The sequence below is a fragment of the Hyperolius riggenbachi genome, chromosome 4 (genome assembly GCF_040937935.1).
Source record: "Hyperolius riggenbachi isolate aHypRig1 chromosome 4, aHypRig1.pri, whole genome shotgun sequence".
NCBI lineage: Eukaryota > Metazoa > Chordata > Amphibia > Anura > Hyperoliidae > Hyperolius > Hyperolius riggenbachi.
In genome coordinates, this window is record NC_090649.1 from 27,315,727 (window position 1) to 27,335,966 (window position 20,240).

Genomic DNA, 20,240 nt, shown 5'->3' on the forward strand with positions numbered 1-20,240 from the left:
CTCATTGGGACCCTGAGGCTTCCCCCTCCCGAGGTGAGTAACCTTGAGGGGAACTTTATTTTGTTACAGGTTCTCTTTAATATGACTGTGTAATTTAGTTCTGTTTAATGTTCCTCCTCTAGGGTTTTGCATTGCCTGTGGCAGTTTGCACATCACTGGAGGACACCCCCTCTTTGTCGGGGGCTTCTGCCAAAGATGTACGGTAATGTATTCGGATTATGGAGTTATGTGGTATTTAAGGCTTAGTTCACACCTCATTGTTCCTGGTTTTGCATTGCGTTTCTGTTGCGGTAAACGGGAACCGTTGTTTAAATGTCGCTATTCACATTGATACGAAATCATTCTGTTTTTCATCCGATTTTACTCCTGATAAAGATGCCTGCTTGGGGGCCGGGTCTGAAGATTCATTTTTGACAATCCAATTTTGCATATTTTTTTTTATAACCGAATGCGAAAGAAACGCTGTGTTTGTTTCTATTGGCTATGATTTTGTCCTTTCCCTTGCGTGTGTGGAGCGATTGCGATCAGGTTGCCGAAAGATGCAGCAGGTCGCGTCTTTGCAATTGCGTTCCAGTCATTTCGATTGCGTTCCAGTCATTCCGATTGCGTTCCAGTCATTCCGATTGTGTTCCAGTCATTCCGATTGTGTTCCAGTCAGATTAGGTTCCAGATGTTCCGATTGCTTTCCAGTCAGATTACATTCCAATTCACACTGTGAACGGATCCCATTAATAACGTAATTCCAGGGTAGCGCAGAAGTGTGACCTGAGCCCAGTACCTCCATACTACTTTTTCTTGTAATCCTTTTTGCTTATTTGCTTTTCTGTTTACACCTCCTCGATGTCTCTCCAGGCACAACCATGATGCTTTACTTCCATTTGCTTTCTCTCTCTCTCTCTTTCCCTCTCTCTCTTTCCAGTTCTGACGCTCCATGTTTACCCTCCCCTCCCTTGTCTTTCCGGTACAGGATTGGTTCCTGACATGGGGGTATCAGATGGACGAGGAGGGGCGGCAGTGCTACTGCACTATCTGCTGTTCTGGGAATGAGATCCTCATCTGTAGCAGTCACCGGTGTTGGAGGTGAGACAAGACACAGGTTGGATACGGTACCAGATGAAACACTGATCCTGTGAAAACTGATCAGTCTTTTACATTGTGCGTCAGTTTTTCATCCAGTCTTGCGATACATTAGGTTTGCTACCGTTCGATACCTGTTACCATGCTCCCCCCTCCACTGCTGCCCATGTCCATCGAAGTGCCTGCATGCTGGAAATGCTGGTATACCGATCCAAACTCCATCACAATCACCAGGCTCTCATTGGTTAACAATAGACCAATGGGAATCATCCGTCCCCAGGGAGGATTTCCATTGGTCCACCACTCAGGGAACCAATGATACTCCTTCCTGGGGAGGAAAGATTTCCATGAATCTGTTGCAACCAATGGGAGCCTGAGATGCTTCTGCTGCGGCTCTGGGATCAGTATCGCAGCATTTGTTCTGAGCAGGTACCCAAATAGACAGCAGCAGTTTAATATCTTGCCAAACAAGCAGTGGCGTATCTGGGTAATATGGCGCCCATGGCAAAAACTTAAATTGCGCCCCCCTTCCTTTTTTACATACAATAGTGATCATTCTCTGCATCAAAATTAAAAAATAGTCACATGCTTCCAGATAAGTCACATGCTACCCAATTAAGATATAAAGTAGCTATAAACATCCAGATAAAATAAGTAGTCACACAGCTCCAGATAAAATTATTAAGTAGCTAGGACAGGTGCCTGATAGATTAAATAGACAGGTCTGTCAAGATAAAATAATTAAGTAGCCAAGTGTGCCCTGCATACATGAATTAAATAGCCATATTGCCCAGATGACAGAATTAAGTAGCCATGTGCCCCTGTATATCAGTTTTAGCCGGAGCTATAGCTGTCCCTTATTTAGCAGTATTAGGTCGACAGATGTGTCAGTGCCCCTCAAATAGTACTAGGTAGCTAAAAGTACCCCAAATATATGAGGTAGACAGAATACTAATAGGTAGCCAGGTCCCCCCCATATTAGGTAACCAGAGGTTCCCCCAGTATTAACCAGAGTCGCACCCCAGTATAGGCAGCAGTAGCCCCCAGCTAAGGTAGCCAGAGGGGGCCACAGTGTAGCTTGTCACACCCCCCCAGTATAGGTAGTGAGAAGTGCCTGTGCCCCCAGTATAATTACCCCCCTTCCCCCAGTGTAGCTAAGGAAGCCTTAGTATAAGTAGCCATCCCCACCCCCCCCCCCCCCCCATTGGTGTAATTTGGCTGCCTCAGGCTCTTCATTATTTACAGACCACATATCAATGGCGATCAACGAGAGGGGAGGGCACACAGTGTGGCATGGCACACTTTACATGTGGGTAGTGACCAATAACATTTCCTCTGCATTTGAAGTGCTCACCATCCATGGGTACTGTGCACCCTCTCCTCTCTTCAGCACATGAAACCCCCTATCCCCCTCAGCACATAACACCCCTTCCTCTCTATCCTCCAGCACGTCATGTACTGCAAGACAGGGGTGTCATGTGCAGGGGTGTCGTGCGGGGGGGGGGGGGGGGGGCACAGTGGTGTCATGTGGAAGGGGGGCAGTGGTATCGTGCTGGGAAGACAGGGGAGTCGTGCTGGGATGACAGGGGCGTCATACCTGTCTCCCCAGTACGTGACACCTCTGCCCCCCAGCACATCACACCCCTGACTGTCCTTAACATATCACACCCATGGGCATCCCCCAAACATCACTCTCCTGCCCCCCCAGCACATCACACCTATGGCTGTCAACCAAACATCACTCCCCGGCCCCCCCACAGCACATTACACCCCTGGCTGTCCCCAACATTACACTCCCCTGGGAATCCCTCAAACATCACTCTCCTGCGCCCCCAGCACATTACACCCCTGGCTGTCCCCAACATATCACACCCCTGGGCATTTCCCAAACATCACTCTCCTGTCCCCCCAGCACATCAAACCCCTGGCTATCCCCCAAACATCAATCCCCTGTCCACCCAGCACATCAAACCCCTGGCTGTCCCCCAAACATCAATCCCCTGTCCCCCCAGCACATCAAACCCCTGGCTATCCCCCAAACATCAATCCCCTGTCCACCCAGCACATCAAACCCCTGGCTGTCCCCCAAACATCAATCCCCTGTCCCCCCAGCACATCAAACCCCTGGCTGTCCCCCAAACATCAATCCCCTGTCCTCCCCAGCACATCAAACCCCTGGCTGTCCCCCAAACATCAATCCCCTGTCCCCCCAGCACATCAAACCCCTGGCTATCCCCCAAACATCAATCCCCTGTCCCCCAGCACATCAAACCCCTGGCTGTCCCCCAAACATCAATCCCCTGTCCCCCCAGCACATCAAACCCCTGGCTTTCCCTTAAACATCAATCCCCTGTCCCCCCAGCACATCAAACCCCTGGCTGTCCCCCAAACATCACTCCCCTGTCCCGGGTGTCCCCCCAGCACATCAAACCCCTGGCTGTCCCCCAAACATCACTCCCCTGTCCCCCCAGCACATAAAACCCCTGGCTGTCCCCCAAACATCACTCCCCTGTCCCCCCAGCACATCAAACCCCTGGCTGTCCCCAAAACATCACTCCCCTGTCCCGGGTGTCCCCCCAGCACATCAAACCCCTGGCTGTCCCCCAAACATCACTCCCCTGTCTCCCCAGCACATAAAACCCCTGGCTGTCCCCCAAACATCACTCCCCTGTCCCCCCAGCACATAAAACCCCTGGCTGTCCCCCAAACATCACTCCCCTGTCCCCCCAAGTACATCATTCCCCTACCCCCCCCCACCCCTCCTCCCCCAGCACATCATTCCCCGACCTGTCCCCTCTAACAAATCACACCCCAGCAGCTATCCCCCAAACATCACAACTTCCCCCAGCACATCAGATATCTGGCTATCACCCAATCATAACACCCCTGTCCTACTATACCACATCAAACCAGCACTGACCTCAGGTCAGAACCTCCCAGAAGCTGATGGCTGACAGGCAGCCTCCATAGGTTGCACTGCAGAAGCTGTCGGGAGAAGCACGTGGTGGCTCCCATGGTTCCGGGTTCCGTCTGTGGGGTAAGAAGTAGGAGGCTGCAGAAATCGCTGCCCGCAGCCCTGCATTAAGAGAAAGTGAGCCACAGACATCCATGCTGGCTACATCACATGACCTGCCGCGCCGCAGCGCCACTCAGCTGATCAAAGAGAGGCATCAGCTGATCAAAGATCTCCCGGGCGGGGCGGCTGATCAAACAACGGCTCAAAGATTGCCTGGGGGCGGCTCATCAAAGATCTCCCGGGGCGGCTCATCAAAAATCTCGGGGGAAGGGGCGGCCCGGGCGGCGGCTCATCAAAGATCTCGGGGAGGGGGGGCGGCTCATCAAAGATCTCGGGGAGGGGGGGGCGGCTCCTCAAAGTTTTCGTGGCGGCTCATCAAAGATCTCCCAGGCGGCATCAGCCCAGGGCGATGTGGCGCCTATGGCAGCAGCCATACCTGCACCCCTCTAGATACGCCTCTGCAAACAAGCAGCCTACTGAGAATGGACACTTTCCATTCTCTTAGGTTAGCATCGATTCCCTATGGGCCCATGTCAAGGCGCTCCTGTTTAAAAGGACTCCTTCTATGATAGTGGGTGCCGGGGCCGCCCACTATGCAAACTGCAGGCTCCTAAGTGCCAGCAATTTGTAGCTGCAGTTCGCATAGTGGGCGGCCCCGACACTAGCTATTATAGCAGCCGCCCTTTTAAACATGACACGTCTCGCGCCCAATTCAACTACTCCAAGGCAGCCCTGCCTGTTGCCTTAGATCATTTTGCTGCAGAAAGCAAGCACCAAATAGCTTTCCACTGGAATCTAAGCCTGGAATCTACCCTCCTGTGAATGCCAGTGTTGTTCTCTGAGGAACATCTTGTGCTTGTGGTGTGTGGTTTTCCTCTGGTATCTGGATCTCTGTTGTCCATGGTATAATCCCCCTTACATGACTTGTGAAGAAGTCCTTGTGGCAGGGTGTGGTTGCCCTCAATCCCTGATGTACCTCCATATCCCCCAATCTATGCCCCAGCTACAGTTAGTAGTTACTCCTTACTTTCTTTATGTAAACACCTACCACACTGCCAGGATTTGGGTTCTGAAGAGTCTCTCTCTGCAACAGAGGCCTAACATATTTCTTGCTTGACCAACCAAATACTGAATATCTTCTCAGAGATGGCCACCTCAATCGAGGACATGGAAAACACAAGAGCGATAACCGAGACCCCACAATAGTGTAGTTTGTTATAATTCAGGTGTTGAGTAATAACAGTGAATACATTATACGCGCAAACAAGGATTAGCACTCAGGCAACCACTGTATAAACTGGTGGGGAGATTAGTCCTGACCCCACTCAAAAAGTTGCTCTCTGTAGATAGCAGAAAAAGGGGGTTGCACCCCTCCACCAAGGGTGGACTACTGATTATGAACTGTAGGTAACAACAGAGGCAACAGTACAACAGTAAAATAGGTCAAGAACTGTTTAAAAAAGAGGAGATAGTGGTGGACTTACCGCCTCAAAGTTAGACATAATTATGTAGAATTTGGTCAACAAGTAGCTTTTATTGAAAATAATCCACGTTTCGCAGGTACAATCCTGCTTCATCTGGCAGTAATTGGAGCAAAACTATTATATGTCCGCCAGGAAGCCAAGCACCTCTGTGGAGAAAGATGGCCACAGGAGAAAGATGGAGGACAAGAAGAACACATCTATGGATACAGCCCCATGTAAAACAATATCCATGTAATATAAACCAATATGCTAAGCTCAGTTTACACAGGAAGGCAAATCTTTGTTGAATGCGTAATTAGGGGTGTGTTGGGGGCGTGATTAGGAGGGTGGCTTAAAGAGACTCCGTAACAAAAATTGCATCCTCTTTTTTATCATCCTACAACTTCCAAAAGCTATTCTAATGTGTTCTGGCTTACTGCAGCACGTTCTACTATCACCATCTCTGTAATAAATCAACTTATCTCTCTCTTGTCAGACTTGTCAGCCTGTGTCTGGAAGGCTGCCCAGTTCTTCAGTGTTGTGGTTCTGTGATGCATCTCCCTCCTCCTGGCCCCTTTATGCACACTGCCTGTGTGTTATTTAGATTAGTACAGCTTCTCTCTGCTCTATTATCTTTTACAAGCTGGATAAATCCTCCTCTGAGCTGGCTGGGCTTTCACATACTGAGGAATTACATACAGGCGCAGCTGTCTGCACTCTGCAGGAAGAAACAGCCTGACACTTCAGTGGAAGATAGCTGCAGGGGGAAAAAAACACACAAATGATCTCTTGAGATTAAAAAGGAAGGCTGTATACAGCCTGCTTGTGTATGAATGTATTTTCTATGGTGGACATACTGTACATCAACCTACTTCCTGTTTTGGTGGCCATTTTGTTTGTTTATAAACAAACTTTTTAAAACTGTTTTTAACCACTTTTAATGCGGCGAGGAGCGGCGAAATTGTGACAGAGGGTAATAGGAGATGTCCCCTAACGCACTGGTATGTTTACTTTTGTGCGATTTTAACAATACAGATTCTCTTTAAGTGTCCCTTTTTCTTCTATAGAAAAGTTGGGAGGCATGAAATTTATAAAAGATGTCAAAACAATAAGAGCAAAGCGGAAGCTGTTGTTTAGAACAACCAATCAGAATCCTTGTTTCATTTCACAGCTTAGCCAGATAAGTTGCTTGGAGTAACTGCACCACTAATGCCCCTGTTTTTGCACTGCTCCTGATTCATCAGCTTGTCTGCTCTCCCTCAGATGTTTCTGCGTGGACTGTGTGGAGTTACTGGAAGGGAAGGGCTGCGCGGAGGAGGCCAGACGGCAAGACCCCTGGAGGTGCTACCTGTGCCGCCCGACACCGCTCACTGGCCTGCTGCAAATACGTCACGACTGGCAGTCCCGCCTCCAGGCTCTGCTGACTAGCAAGCATGATCAGGACTATGTAAGTCATGTGACCAGTAATAAGCCAGTTGCCAGTTTATAACTGAACAGCTACAAATCTAACAAGCCCATACACATATTTGATCCATGTTTCCTTTCAAACTGGGATTTGCACATGTGTCAAATTTCTGAGCAGCACAGAATCTCCTGCTCTGCTGAATGGGTAACTGACCTGACCATCCAGCCACCAGACATTGTCCAGCTGCCAAGTGATGCCAGTCTGGCAGTTTGTATGGTGCCTCTTAAAGAGAAACAATGACCAAGCATTGAACTTCATCCCAATTAGTAGCTGATTACCCCTTTCTCATGAGAAATATTTTCCTTTTCTCAAACGGTTCATCAGGGGGCGCTGTATGGCTGATTTTGTGGTGAAACCCCTCCCACAGTGTGATGTCAGGACCATGGTCCTGACAGCTTTCCTGTCTGTTAACTTCATTGCATTGTGGGATATAACTGTTTAAAGTGCTTTCCAACTTCCAAAAGAGCAAGCAGCATCTCCTTCCACTGACATCACCTGCCAGCAGTAACAATATCGCCATGTGTTAAATGTCAGAATGTAAATCAGGGAGAGGAAAGATTTTACTATGGGCAAACACTGATTAAATCATTTATACATCATTTTTGTAAAAATGAAGCACTTTTTTTTATTTATTTTCACTGGAGTTCCTCTTTAAAGGGAAGGTTCAGGGAAACCTGTAAAAAAATAAAAATCCCTATCCACTTACCTGGGGCTTCCTCCAGCCCGTGGCAGGCAGGAGGTGTCCTCGCCGCCGCTCCAGAGGCTTCCGGTCGTTTTCGGTGGCCGACCCGACCTGGCCAGGCCGGCTGCCAGGTCGGGCTCTTCTGCGCTCCAAGGACGGGCTCTTCTGCGTCCCACGCGGGCGCGCTGACGTCATCGGACGTCCTCCGGGCTGTACTGCGCATGCGCAGAACTACTGCGCCTGCGCAGTACAGCCCGGAGGACGTCCGATGACATCAGCGCGCCCGCGTGGGACGCAGAAGAGCCCGTCCTTGGAGCGCAGAAGAGCCCGACCTGGCAGCCGGCCTGGCCAGGTCGGGTCGGCCACCGAAGACGACCGGAAGCCTCTGGAGCGGCGGCGAGGGCACCTCCTGCCTGCCACGGGCTGGAGGAAGCCCCAGGTAAGTGGATAGGGATTTTTATTTTTTTACAGGTTTCCCTGAACCTTTCCTTTAAGTTGGCCACACACCATACAATTAAATTAAATCTTACCAGTAGTTTTGGTGTTTGAATTCAGGATACTGCAATCCGAAACCCGAACTATGATGAACACCGCATTCCAGCGCCGTGGACGCGGGTACAGGTAGGTTACTCACATGCAGCTCACGCCACCCTTCATGTCACAGAGGAAGTACCGGAGTCATGTGAAGAGCAACGTGGACCACAACCCCGGGACCCTGTCCACCAGCCTGGGTGCTGAAGTGCCGTGTTTGCCATAATTCGGGTTTCTGAATGCAGGATCCTGAGTGCAAACCCCAACACTACTTACCAGAGCTTTGTAGTGTGGGGCCTACCAAAAGAATCTGCTCAATTTTTTAAGGCTTTTCACTGGTATGCTGCACTGGCTACCAGTAAAATTGAGAATACTCTTCAAGATTGGACTGCTGACATTTAAATCACTGCGCAGTTTGGGCCCTGGATACATGAAGGACTTGCTGAAGCTGCGCCACACCTCTCTCAAACTCAGATCAGCAGGTTCCATAAACTTGGTCACTCCCAGATAGTGATGGGCGAACATCCAGATGTTCGGGTTCGGGGGGGTTCGGCCGAACATGCCCCCGATATTCGGCATGTTCGGGCCGAACCCCGAACCCAACCCGAACATGTCCCTTTGGGGCCCCTATAGGGTCCCAGCATAAAGGGAAAGCATGCCCCGAGTGCGGGGGGGGGGGGTCAGAAATGCCCCCCACCCCTCCCCGCTAAGCTCTCCCTTCTGCTGGACCCTATAAAATGAAATAGAAGTCCCCCAAAGTACCTGTAGCAGGCTGGCAGGAAGAGGACAGGAAACGGGCAGCCGGCGATCACAGGCGCTAGTACCATCTGGTACTTCCGCCCTCTCTCTGACGCACTTCCTGTTTACATTTGTAAGTCGCGTCAAGAGAGAGCAGAAGTACCGCGATGACGCGTACGAGGGTACGCGTCATCTGACACGTACCCTCGTACGCGTCATCGCGGTACTTCTGTTCTCTCTTGACGCGACTTACAAATGTAAACAGGAAGTGCGTCAGAGAGAGGGCGGAAGTACCAGATGGTACTAGCGCCTGTGATCGCCGGCTGCCCGCTTCCTGTCCTCTTCCTGCCAGCCTGCTACAGGTACTTTGGGGGAATTCTATTTCATTTTATAGGGTCCAGCAGAAGGGAGAGCTTAGCGGGGAGGGGTGGGGGGCATTTCTGACCCCCCCCCCCCCCGCACTCGGGGCATGCTTTCCCTTTATGCTGGGACTCTATAGGGGGCTTTGTTCGGCCGGACACGACTGTGTTCGGCCGAACACAGAAGGCCTGATCGGGTTCGGGCAGCGTGCCCGAGCACCCTCCCGAACACCATGAGGTGTTCGGGGGGTGCCGAACCGAACCCGAACAGGCCAAAATCCGGGCGAACCCGAACAGTGGCGAACACTGTTCGCCCATCACTACTCCCAGAGTGCACCTCAAAACCTTTGGAGACTGAGCTTTCTGTCATGCTGCCCCTACTCTTTGGAACTCCCTACCATACCCAGTAAAGACAGCAGCATCCCTGGAGCTATTCAAATCCAGACTGAAAAGCCACCTGTTTAGCCTGGCATTTCAGGAGTTACTGAATACTTCCTCTGTACCACGACTTACCAATCAACCAATCATTGGTCTGAGCTATGCTTATGTGCTTTGAGTCCTTCGGGAGAAAAGCGCTCTACAAATGTTATTTGTTGTTGTTATGTGGTGTTGTATGCTGCATTGATTTTGTGAAATTGGTTTGCATAGTTAAGATAATGTAAGGTAATCATACGTGCTACAACTACGATTGCATAGAAGAAGCTGAATGAAACTTTTCTTTTGCTCAGCAAATCTCAAGCGATTTTTTTTTTTTTTTAGAAAATTTGATCACATTCCTGATCAAGTATAGTGGAAAACTCTATTTCATCATTTTATAGAATTAACCGATAAAAACTATAGATTGTGATGGACCACTGCATGTCCATGACTTCTTTCTAAGGTGTCAACATTATCTGAAACAGCCCCCATAACTGAGCTAAAGATCCCACCATGCCTTGGTATTACTCACTGGTACTCATAGATCTTCTGGTTCCTTAGCTATTAGATGTGTTTTTGGTTTCCTAACTTTGCATCCACTGACCTGGAAAAAGCAGGAAAACTGGAAGCTTCACAATTTTTCCAGTTTAGTGAGTCATGAAAAGGATAGACCTGCAAGAACACCACTAACTTTCAAAGAAAAGTCTACAAAGCTTCTCCTTGATATGATGGTATGGCCCCTTGGATGGAAATGAAAAATACTGATTCAACCTGTCTTTATTTCCCAGGATCCTCCTCCCCTGTACCTGCCAATCCCCACAAACATGAGGAAGCCGATTCGGGTTTTGTCCTTGTTTGATGGACTTTCCACCGGTGAGTTAACAATCCGATATTCAACCCAAGCAAGTTCTGAATACTAATTTACAGATGTTGGTCAGCTTTCACCACATCTGAATGGTGCTGGGTTGGCAAATTAGCTGTCATCTGACACAGAATTTACACCCTTATAACAACCATACTTCCTTCTCTGCCAATGCAGGTTTGTTGGTGCTAAAAAGTTTGGGCATCGATATACATTGCTACTATGCGTCAGAGGTGAGTGAGGCGGCCATCACAGTGGGTAAGACACGGCATCCCGGTGAGATCACCCATGTAGGGGACGTGCGGAGCATCACCCGAAGACAGGTTAGTGACACATGTAACTTTGATAGAACAACTTTAAAACAGCATAAGCTAATGACAATGTCCACATGGGAGAAGGAGGAATCAGCAAGATGCACAGAATTCGACAACCGTTTCGCACCCACCGAAGGGGTGCTTCGCCAGGACAGTGAGCCCCAGTTTTTTACCCTCTTACATAGTGTAAAAGATACATACACTTACCTGTGATGCAAATGAGTGAACATGACCCATCCATCGCTGGACGCTGGTCTGCGTGTAAACCACATATGCTAATTCTGCCTCACACAAATGACAGGAAATGAGGAAGCAAGGAGACTCCACCAATCACAAAAGAGTAGGTGGGAAAAATAATATTATTGCTTATTGGCTCGGCTTGTGTTTGAGCACCCTTGTTCTCTTAAGGAAAGAGGGGGTGACTATACTCCATGCCATATGAGGCTATGGTTCAGCTGCCCCTGTTTTCCCCACCCACCTCCTTGGCAATGGTGGTATCTCTTTGCACGTTTCATCCTCTAATAATAGTGTGGGGTTGAATTAGTGTGCAGGAAGGGCCGGGACTATACTCTAGCAGCTGTATGTGTCTACAGATCAGCTGCAGTTATTATTGGGATGGTAGGAAATTGCTTATGTGTAGGAGACAATGTAACATTATGAGATGCTAAGATTGTAAAGCAGCAGAGCCGAAAAGTAGCATCGTGAGTTAAGGCTCATACACACGCCCAACATGCACACAACCACATGACCAACATGAAAAACCACACAACCTGACGAGCCACACGCCTAGACGGCTAAACAACCAACTCAATTAACATACTGCGCACGCAAGAGGACTGACGGACTACACATTTAAAACAAGTGCAAAGTCTTTCAAACAACTTGTACACATGCACCAACTGCACGATATCAGACCAACATAGATTCAACGGTTGGATTGGGCCTGTTATCAGTTGCTGATCAAGTTGTTTGCACGCGTACACATGCCTGATTATCGTCCAACAGACAAGTCAGATGATAATCAGGTTGCAGATTGGTCCGTGTGTACTTAGCTTTAGAGTTGCGGTGTGACTATACAGTGAGGATAACAGTACAATTAAAGTATGCGTTACAGTGAGGCAATGGACACAGTGTGACGGGACCCAGAGTGCCTCTTTAATGTAGAGCTATAAAGGCAGGTTAGTGGGGTCCTAAGAAGTATACATGTAATTAAGGCTCCAGGAAATGTGTGCGCAGGGTAAAGCTGTAAAATGTCTCAACATGCACCTGCAAGTCCCGGCACCGTAAGATATAATCTGGCTACCAGCTATTGGGGCGGCCAAATTACGCTGTTATTATAGTAATTTGGGCTCTGTGTTTTGATGGTGCCTAATGTACTGTCTGAGCGTCGCTCGGCGCCTGGTGCACCCACATTTCCTAAGAGAGTCCTCGTTCTTTTTCTTTGGCACCGGAGTATTGCTGAATGGGAGCTCGGTTCATTGAGAATGACAACATTTTTTTTTTCTTATTTATTATTTATAGTCCGCTTAGTGACCAATTTTTTTCCACATGGAATGTTGTTTGAAAGAGGCACAATGTCCTCCCTGTCAGGCCAGTGCTACCAGTAAGGCAAAGGGGACATTTGCCCTAGGGCTCCCGAGTGCTACAAGGGTCCCCCGACTTTGACACACCCCCCCAAGGTCTCCCCCTGACTTTTGCTGTCTGGGGCCCCTGCATTATTTTTAGTAGGGTTGCAACTATACTGTCCCAGCATGCTGCCTCTGTCCCTGCTCCTTATCTTCATCCCCCGTTAGCTGCCTCTCTATCCATCACGTCATTATGCATATCTTGCGCCAGGTCACTGAGAGAAGGCAGCCAGTAGAGATGAACATGGGGAGCAGGGGCGGAGCAGCACGCTGGGACAGGTGAGTTACAGTGCCGCCACAAATCATGCAGAAGTCCCTGGGAGAACAACCTGGAGGCCCCGGAGGGTTGAATTTTCTGGGGGAAGGGGCAGGGTACCTTCTCCCCAGGGCCCAATTGGAGCTTGAACCGACCCTGCTCCGTGTTGCGCGGGGGGAGGGAAGGGAGGAGTTAACTGCATATTATGGGGTTCCACAACATTTACTTCCCCTGACCACATGGTTACCCTCACTTACAGGTGACTCATATAGGGTCAATTCACGAGCATGGCAGCCATGACCGCTTCCCAAGAGGCCAACATGATTCCCTTCACCTTTTAGTATGACCACAATGATGACAGCTATGACGGGCCCCTGTATCTTCGGGACATTGAGGAAATTGCTTTATCAGTAGAGATCGTCAGTATTCTGCAGTAGTTTCTATGCAGACTTTTTTGTGCTAGTTTATGTAGCTTGAAAATGGACCAATTGAATCCCACCTTGGCTTTGGTAAGCTGGTCTATTCTCAAGCTGCGTACATTTGCACAAAACATTCTGCGTCGACTCTGATGCATCTCAATGACCATCCCCAGTTTTCAGTGCAATAGTCTTTTCATCAAATTGGTCTCTGCTTCGTCTTCACAGATCCAAGAATGGGGACCTTTCAACTTGCTGATTGGAGGAAGCCCATGTAACGACCTCTCTGTGGCGAATCCCTACCGGAAAGGCCTTTATGGTACGTGAGCTACTGAAAACAATAACTCTTCCATTGTGCCGTGATTGGACACTAGATTTGCACTTCACTGGGTTTGGTGGTTTGTGGACAATAATGACTCTTCGGGTAAATATATACAGTCATCAGTTCCATAGTCTGTAGATTGCAACGAGCTCTGCAGTTATTAACTAGTTCACCACTGAGGATTTTTTTCCCTTAAAGGAAACCAGAGATGGTTTGCTAGCCCTTATTTATACTTACCCAGGGCTTCCTCCAGCCCCATGAGGACAGGGGCCTCCCTCACTGTCCTCCTCGGCCCCTTCGTTCTGCCGCTATAACTCCTGGTAATCTGGACAGTTGCGGCCTTCTGCGCATGCTCAGCCGGGCATGCACCCCTTGTCCCGTTCCCATCCCCTGGAGCAATCTGCACCTGCGCAGTAGCATTGCACAGGCGCAGGATGTTCCAGAGGATGAGAGCGTGGCAGGGGCACGCGCGCAGCCAAGCCACACATGTGCAGAAGGAAATGACTGACTGGATTACCGGGGGTTCGGAGCGCTAGAACGGAAGGGTTGAAGAGGACGGTGAGGGATCATGGGGCTGGAGGAAGCCCCCGGTAAGTATAAATAATGGCCAGTGTACCATCTCTTTTTTTGAAAAACTATTTTATTGATTTTTCAACCAGTGTACCATCTTTGTACACTTTAAGGACCAGAACAATTTTTACCTTTCAGCGCTTCTTCCTTTCATTCGCCAATAGTTGAATCACTACTTATCACAACAAAATGATCTATACATACATTGTTTGTTTGTTTTTTCCACCAATTAGGTTTTCTTTGGTTGGTACATTATGCTAAGAATTATTTTATTATAAATGCATTTTAACAGGAATAATAAGAAAGAAATGGAGAAAAATCATTAATTCTCAGTTTTTACCCATTATATGTTTTAAAATAAAACGTTCTACTGTGGATAAAACCTACACATTTTATTTGCCCATGTATCCCGGTTATTGCAGCATTTAAAATATTTCCCTAGTACAATGTATGGCGCCAATATTTTATTTGGAAATAAAGTGCAATTTTTCAGTTTTGCATCCATCACTAATTACAAGCCCAAAGTGGCAAAAATAACATTAATATACCCTCTTGACACACATATTCAAAAGTTCAGTCCCTAAGGTAACTATTTATGTACATTTTTGTAATTGTCTTTTTTTATGACAATGTTTTATGTGGGCAACTGTGGGAGAGTGTGGAAGGTAAGAGGTTCATTTTAATAGTATGTGTAGGTCTTTTTATTAGGAAAAAATATATGTAGGTGTAATTTTACTATTTGGCCACAAGATGTCCTCACACATAATCTTCTGTGAGTAGGGTAACACTATTGTATGTATGTGTTACTTTGTTTGTTACAATGAACGCAGGCATCTCATTGATGCTGGCGATCATTGACACGGGGACTTGGAACTGCGTTCCCATCCATTGATCTCCCCACTAGCGGGCGGTGGTGAGAACGAATGTGGGAGTGAGCGGGGAACATGTAGAGGTGATAGACGAATATCTACGTCCCTGGGACTTAAGATGAAGTCCTGAGGGAGGTAGATATACAGCACAAGATGCAGAAACTAGTTAAAGTGAATGTTTACCGTTTCAAAAAAGAAAAAGTCAGATACTTACCTAAGGAGAGGGAAGGCTCGGTCCTAATGAGCCTTCCCTCTCCCGGTGCCCGGTCCCGCGCAGGATCCCCCGTGGCAGTATTCGACCAGTTCGGTCAAATACTGCCACTTCCGCATGCCGAAGGGAGCTTTCGGAAGCCTTCGGGAGCACTCGGGCTCCCGATGACGCGGCCGCTCCATACTACGCATGTGCGAGCGCCCTCTATGACGCACTCACACGTACGTTGTACGCGCGAGCCCGAGTGCTCCCGAAGACCTCCGAAGTCCCTGCGGCGGCAGACGCGAACGGGGGAGCCAGCGCAGCACCGAGGGCACCAGGAGAGGAGAGGGAAGGCTCATTAGGACCGAGCCTTCCCTCTCCTTAGGTGAGTATCTGACTTTTTTTTTTTATAGCGGTACCCATTGACTTTAAAGAGACACTGAAGCGAAAAAAAATATATGATATAATGAATTGGTTGTGTACTATGAATAATTACTAGAAGATTAGCAGCAAAGAAAATATTCTCATATTTTTATTTTCAGGTATATAGTGTTTTTTCTAACATTGCATCATCCTATATTATGTGCAGATTACACAACACTCTGCATTCAAAATGAGTCTTTCAGAGCAGTCTGTGAACTAATGACCTCTCCTCCAGCACAGGAAAAGTAAACAGTTCAATTACAGTTGAGATAATAAAAGTCAGATAACAGCCCTCTCCAAGACTAACTTAGTCGGAGAGCTTAATAGCTTTTTTGCATAGAGATAACGACTGGAGTTTCTTACCTCTTCCTGTACTGGAAACAATTAGACTGATGTATCTGATCTTAATGTTTTTTTTCTTAGCTGTGCTACACATACAAATCATAATATCATCATTTTTTTTTCACTTCAGTGTCTCTTTAAGACTCTATAATGTTAAACAGGAACTTTGAATATAACTTAATGAATAAAGTTGCTTATTTTTTAAAATGGTCATTTTGAAATTATTTAGTCAATGCTTGCCCATCGCAAATTCTTATGTTGCCCTAATTTACATGTGGGATGTTTTATTTTCCAGTTTTCTCTGTTTAGTGGGCAGGTAAAAACACCTGGGCCCATATGCAAGTCACTTTTTCACCTGAGTTTTCTCCTAGGTGATACTCTCACAACTTCAAATAAAATGCCTTTAAACCACCAGCAAGCAAACAAGTATTCAAAATAATTTTAACAGTCATTTTTCACCTACTTTTGGGTACTTTTTTCCATTACAAAGTGCTAAATATTATTTTAAATTGAAGATGCAAAATTGTCTCCTAGGACAAAACTCAGGAGAAAAAGTGAATATATTGTACTGTATTTGGGCCCTGGTCTCCCAGAGTGACTCAGGTGGTTTTGGTGCACATTGCTTAGCGCCAAACGCCAAAACTAATGTTACACTGTGCGGGGCATGTAAGGGTAATTTGGGGCCCCATCGATCGCCGGACCCCAAATTACATCCTTCTCCGAGTTACGACAACTCAGAAGGGGGATAGTATTTTACACCGACAGGGATTTGAGCAACAGCAGGGCGAGCCGTCATTCGGCTCTCCCTGAGCCCTTCTGACCGGCAGCGTACACATATGTATGCACCAGAGTGCTCTGGGGCAGGCTGGGTGACATCACAGCCTAGGCTAAGCCTCATTGGGAGGGTGGAATTGCAGTAGATCTATGTGTTCGCTTGGCTTGTATTGTTAAGATGTTGGACAGTGTTTTGTAGAAGGATCTAAATTATTTTCAATAAAGCAATTATTGTAAAGCTCGTTGTAGAGGCCTGCATCGGGTCAGGTCGGGTTCGGGTACCCGTTTTGATTCTAATCGGGTTACAGGTCAGGTTGCAGCCTGCAGGTGCGGGTCAGGTCGCAGGTAGTGAAAGCAAGCGAGCATGAGATAATTTAGTCATCATTTAGTCAAAAGTAACCCGGGTGCGGGTAGTGGGGCTGCAGGTGTGGGTCGGGTGCGGGTAGTGGGGCTGCAGGTGTGGGTCGGGTGCAGGTAGTGGGGCTGCAGGTGTGGGTCGGGTGCAGGTAGTGGGGCTGCAGGTGTGGGACGGGTGCGGGTAGTGGGGCTGCAGGTGTGGGACGGGTGCGGGTAGTGGGGCTGCAGGTGTGGGTCGGGTGCGGGTAGTGGGGCTGCAGGTGTGGGTCAGGTGCGGGTAGTGGGGCTGCAGGTGTGGGACGGGTGCGGGTATTGGGGCTGCAGGTGTGGGACGGGTGCGGGTAGTGGGGCTGCAGGTGTGGGATGGGTGCGGGTAGTGGGGCTGCAGGTGTGGTTCGAGTGCGGGTAGTGGGGCTGCAGGTGTGGGACGGGTGTGGGTAGTGGGGCTGCAGGTGTGGGACGGGTGCGGGTAGTGGGGCTGCAGGTGTGGGTCGGGTGCGGGTAGTGGGGCTGCAGGTGTGGGACGGGTGCGGGTAGTAGGGCTGCAGGTGTGGGTCGGGTGCGGGTAGTAGGGCTGCAGGTGTGGGTCGGGTGCGGGTCTGAAAAATTAGACCTGCACAGGGCTCTAGCTTGTTGTACTGTTTTTTCTCATTCGTCTTGCATAGATGACAATTATGACCAAATTAAAGAGAACCCGAGGTGGGTTTGAAGAATATTATCTGCATACAGAGGCTGGATCTGCCTATACAGCCCAGCCTTTGTTGCTATCCCAAACCCCCCTAAGGTCCCCCTGCACTCTGCAATCCCTCATAAATCACAGCCAGCACTGCTGACAAACAGCTTGTCAGAGCTGGCTGTGTTTATCTCTATAGTGTCAGTCTGCGGCTCTCCCCGCCTCCTGCAGAACTCCGGTCCCCGCCTGCATCCCTTCCCTCCCTGCTGATTGGAGGGAAGGGATGGGGGCAGGGACCGGAGCTATGCAGGAGGCGGGGGAGCAGCTGAGACTGACACTACAGATGTAAACACAGCCTCACAGCACGGCTGTGATTTATGAGGGATTGCAGAGTGCAGGGGGACCTTAGTGGGGTTTGGCATAGCAACAGAGGCTGGGCTGTATAGGCAGATCAAGCCTCTGTATGCAGATAACATTCTTTAAACACACCTCGAGTTCTCTTTAAAGTTATTCTGCTAATCATTTTCCTGTGATATAATTCATTGAATGTAAGCCACAACATCCGGGGAAATAGGAAAAGATGGACGTCAAATGCGATCAGCAAAGGGAAGCATGATAAATATGAGAAAAATAAGGGAATGAGAGGAAATACAAATTGCAGAAAACGTATACTATAGAATATATTGGCCTGTAAAGTGAGGGATGCAGTGTACCAGTCACCAGAAAATTCTAAATGATTCTCTTTCCTATTAGAGGGAAGTGGGCAGCTGTTCTTTGATTTTCCCCGCTTGTTGATCAAAGTACGGCCGAAGCCAGGGGAGCAGGAACCATTCTTCTGGTTCTATGAGAATGTGGTGTCCATGGAGAAGTCATTCAAGAGGGTCATCAGCAACCATTTGGAGGTAAGAGAGAATCACTGGCCACCTAGGAGGTGACCCCCATTACATTACACTATACAGGAGGCAGACCTGGATTTACACCACAGGAGCCTGCAGGCACAGATGTCCTGACACCCTAGACTTCACCCTCCATGGACTTACAAACCCCCACCAAATATGTCCCAGCTGTCACTTCTCCCTTACTTCTCTTGTCCCTCACAAGTAGCTAGAGATGTCCCTTAGCATTAGGTAGCCAGAAGTACCCTTAATATTAAGTAGCTAGAGGAGTCCCCAACTGATGGGAGATCTCGCCAGTGGAATGCCGAGCGCAGGGGGAGTAACCTCTCATTTACAGTCAGCTCGGGACTCTGCATAGAGAAGGAGAGAGGGAGGTGCTCAAGGATGGAAGTGAGCCACCTTTCCACCTTCAGGCGCCTGTACGCACGTGTCTACAGTGCCCTGTGGGAAATCCGGCCCTGACGGGAGGTGACCCCACTATGTTATACTGTACAGGAGGTTACCCCCTTACATTATGCTATACAGGAGGAAGCATCATTACATTATACCATCCATGAGGTATTACTATGCCATTATGTCATCTGGGGGATGGTGATATTGCATGGTGCCATGGAGGCAATGATGCCAGGACATGATTTCAGGCTTGAGGTAGTGCCGTTATATGAGAGAAGGAAGGAGGTTGTGACATTATGTTATGCCATGGTGCTACAACATAATGTTAATCTTTAGATGGTGCCATTTCATTATGCCGTGAAGGTGATGGTGGCATTGAAATAAGCCAGGCAGTAGATGGTTACAGTACATGATTTCATGCCAGAGATGGTGTATGATTGCATGAAGCCAGTTGTATCATGGTACCATACCATTAGACCAGGCAGGAGATGGTGCCAGTATATGGAGGCAGGCTAAAGTGGAGCCATTACATGATGTCAGGCAGGAGATGGTGCCCCTACATGATGTCTGGTAATAATAGATTACATTATTACATTAGACAGAGTATGTGGTATATAAAGTCAACAGGGGACGTCACGGCACCATTTCATGAAGCTGGAAAATAGAAGGTACACAGGAAGTGATGACATTACATGAAGCCAGTCAGGAGGTGATGACATTACATGATGCTGGGCAGGAGGTGGTGCCATTATATGGTGCCAGGCAGGAGGTGGAGTCATGACATGAAGGCAGTCAGGAGGTGGTGACATTATATGATGCCGGGCAGGAGATGGTGCCATTATATGATGCCAGGCAGGAGGTGGAGTCATGACATGAAGGCAGTCAGGAGGTGGTGACATTATATGATGCCGGGCAGGAGATGGTGCCATTATATGATGCCAGGCAGGAGGTGGAGTCATGACATGAAGGCAGTCAGGAGGTGGTGACATTACATGATGCCGGGCAGGAGATGGTGCCATTATATGGTGCCAGGCAAGAGGTGAAGTCATTACATGAAGCCAGGCAGGAGGTTTTATATGGTACCAGGCAGGAGGTGGAGTCATTACATGAGGCCAGTCAGGAGGTGGTGACATTATATGATGTCGAGCAGGAGGTGGTGTCATGAAATGAAGCCAGGCAGGGGGTGGTGTCATTACATGATGCCGGG

General features: G+C 48.5%; 1 protein-coding gene across 2 annotated transcripts in view; it reads left to right on the forward strand.

Moving 5' to 3' along the window:
- LOC137571143 (DNA (cytosine-5)-methyltransferase 3A-like) overlaps window positions 1-20,240 on the forward strand; it is an 80,149-nt gene that overhangs the window by 53,472 nt on the left and 6,437 nt on the right. For both annotated transcript variants that reach the window (XM_068279899.1, XM_068279901.1), the window contains exons 11-17: window positions 123-202; window positions 968-1,080; window positions 6,820-7,003; window positions 10,537-10,621; window positions 10,788-10,933; window positions 13,450-13,540; window positions 18,498-18,646. In XM_068279899.1, coding sequence (XP_068136000.1) covers window positions 123-202; window positions 968-1,080; window positions 6,820-7,003; window positions 10,537-10,621; window positions 10,788-10,933; window positions 13,450-13,540; window positions 18,498-18,646 — 848 coding nt within the window. The remainder of the gene's footprint in view (window positions 1-122; window positions 203-967; window positions 1,081-6,819; window positions 7,004-10,536; window positions 10,622-10,787; window positions 10,934-13,449; window positions 13,541-18,497; window positions 18,647-20,240) is intronic.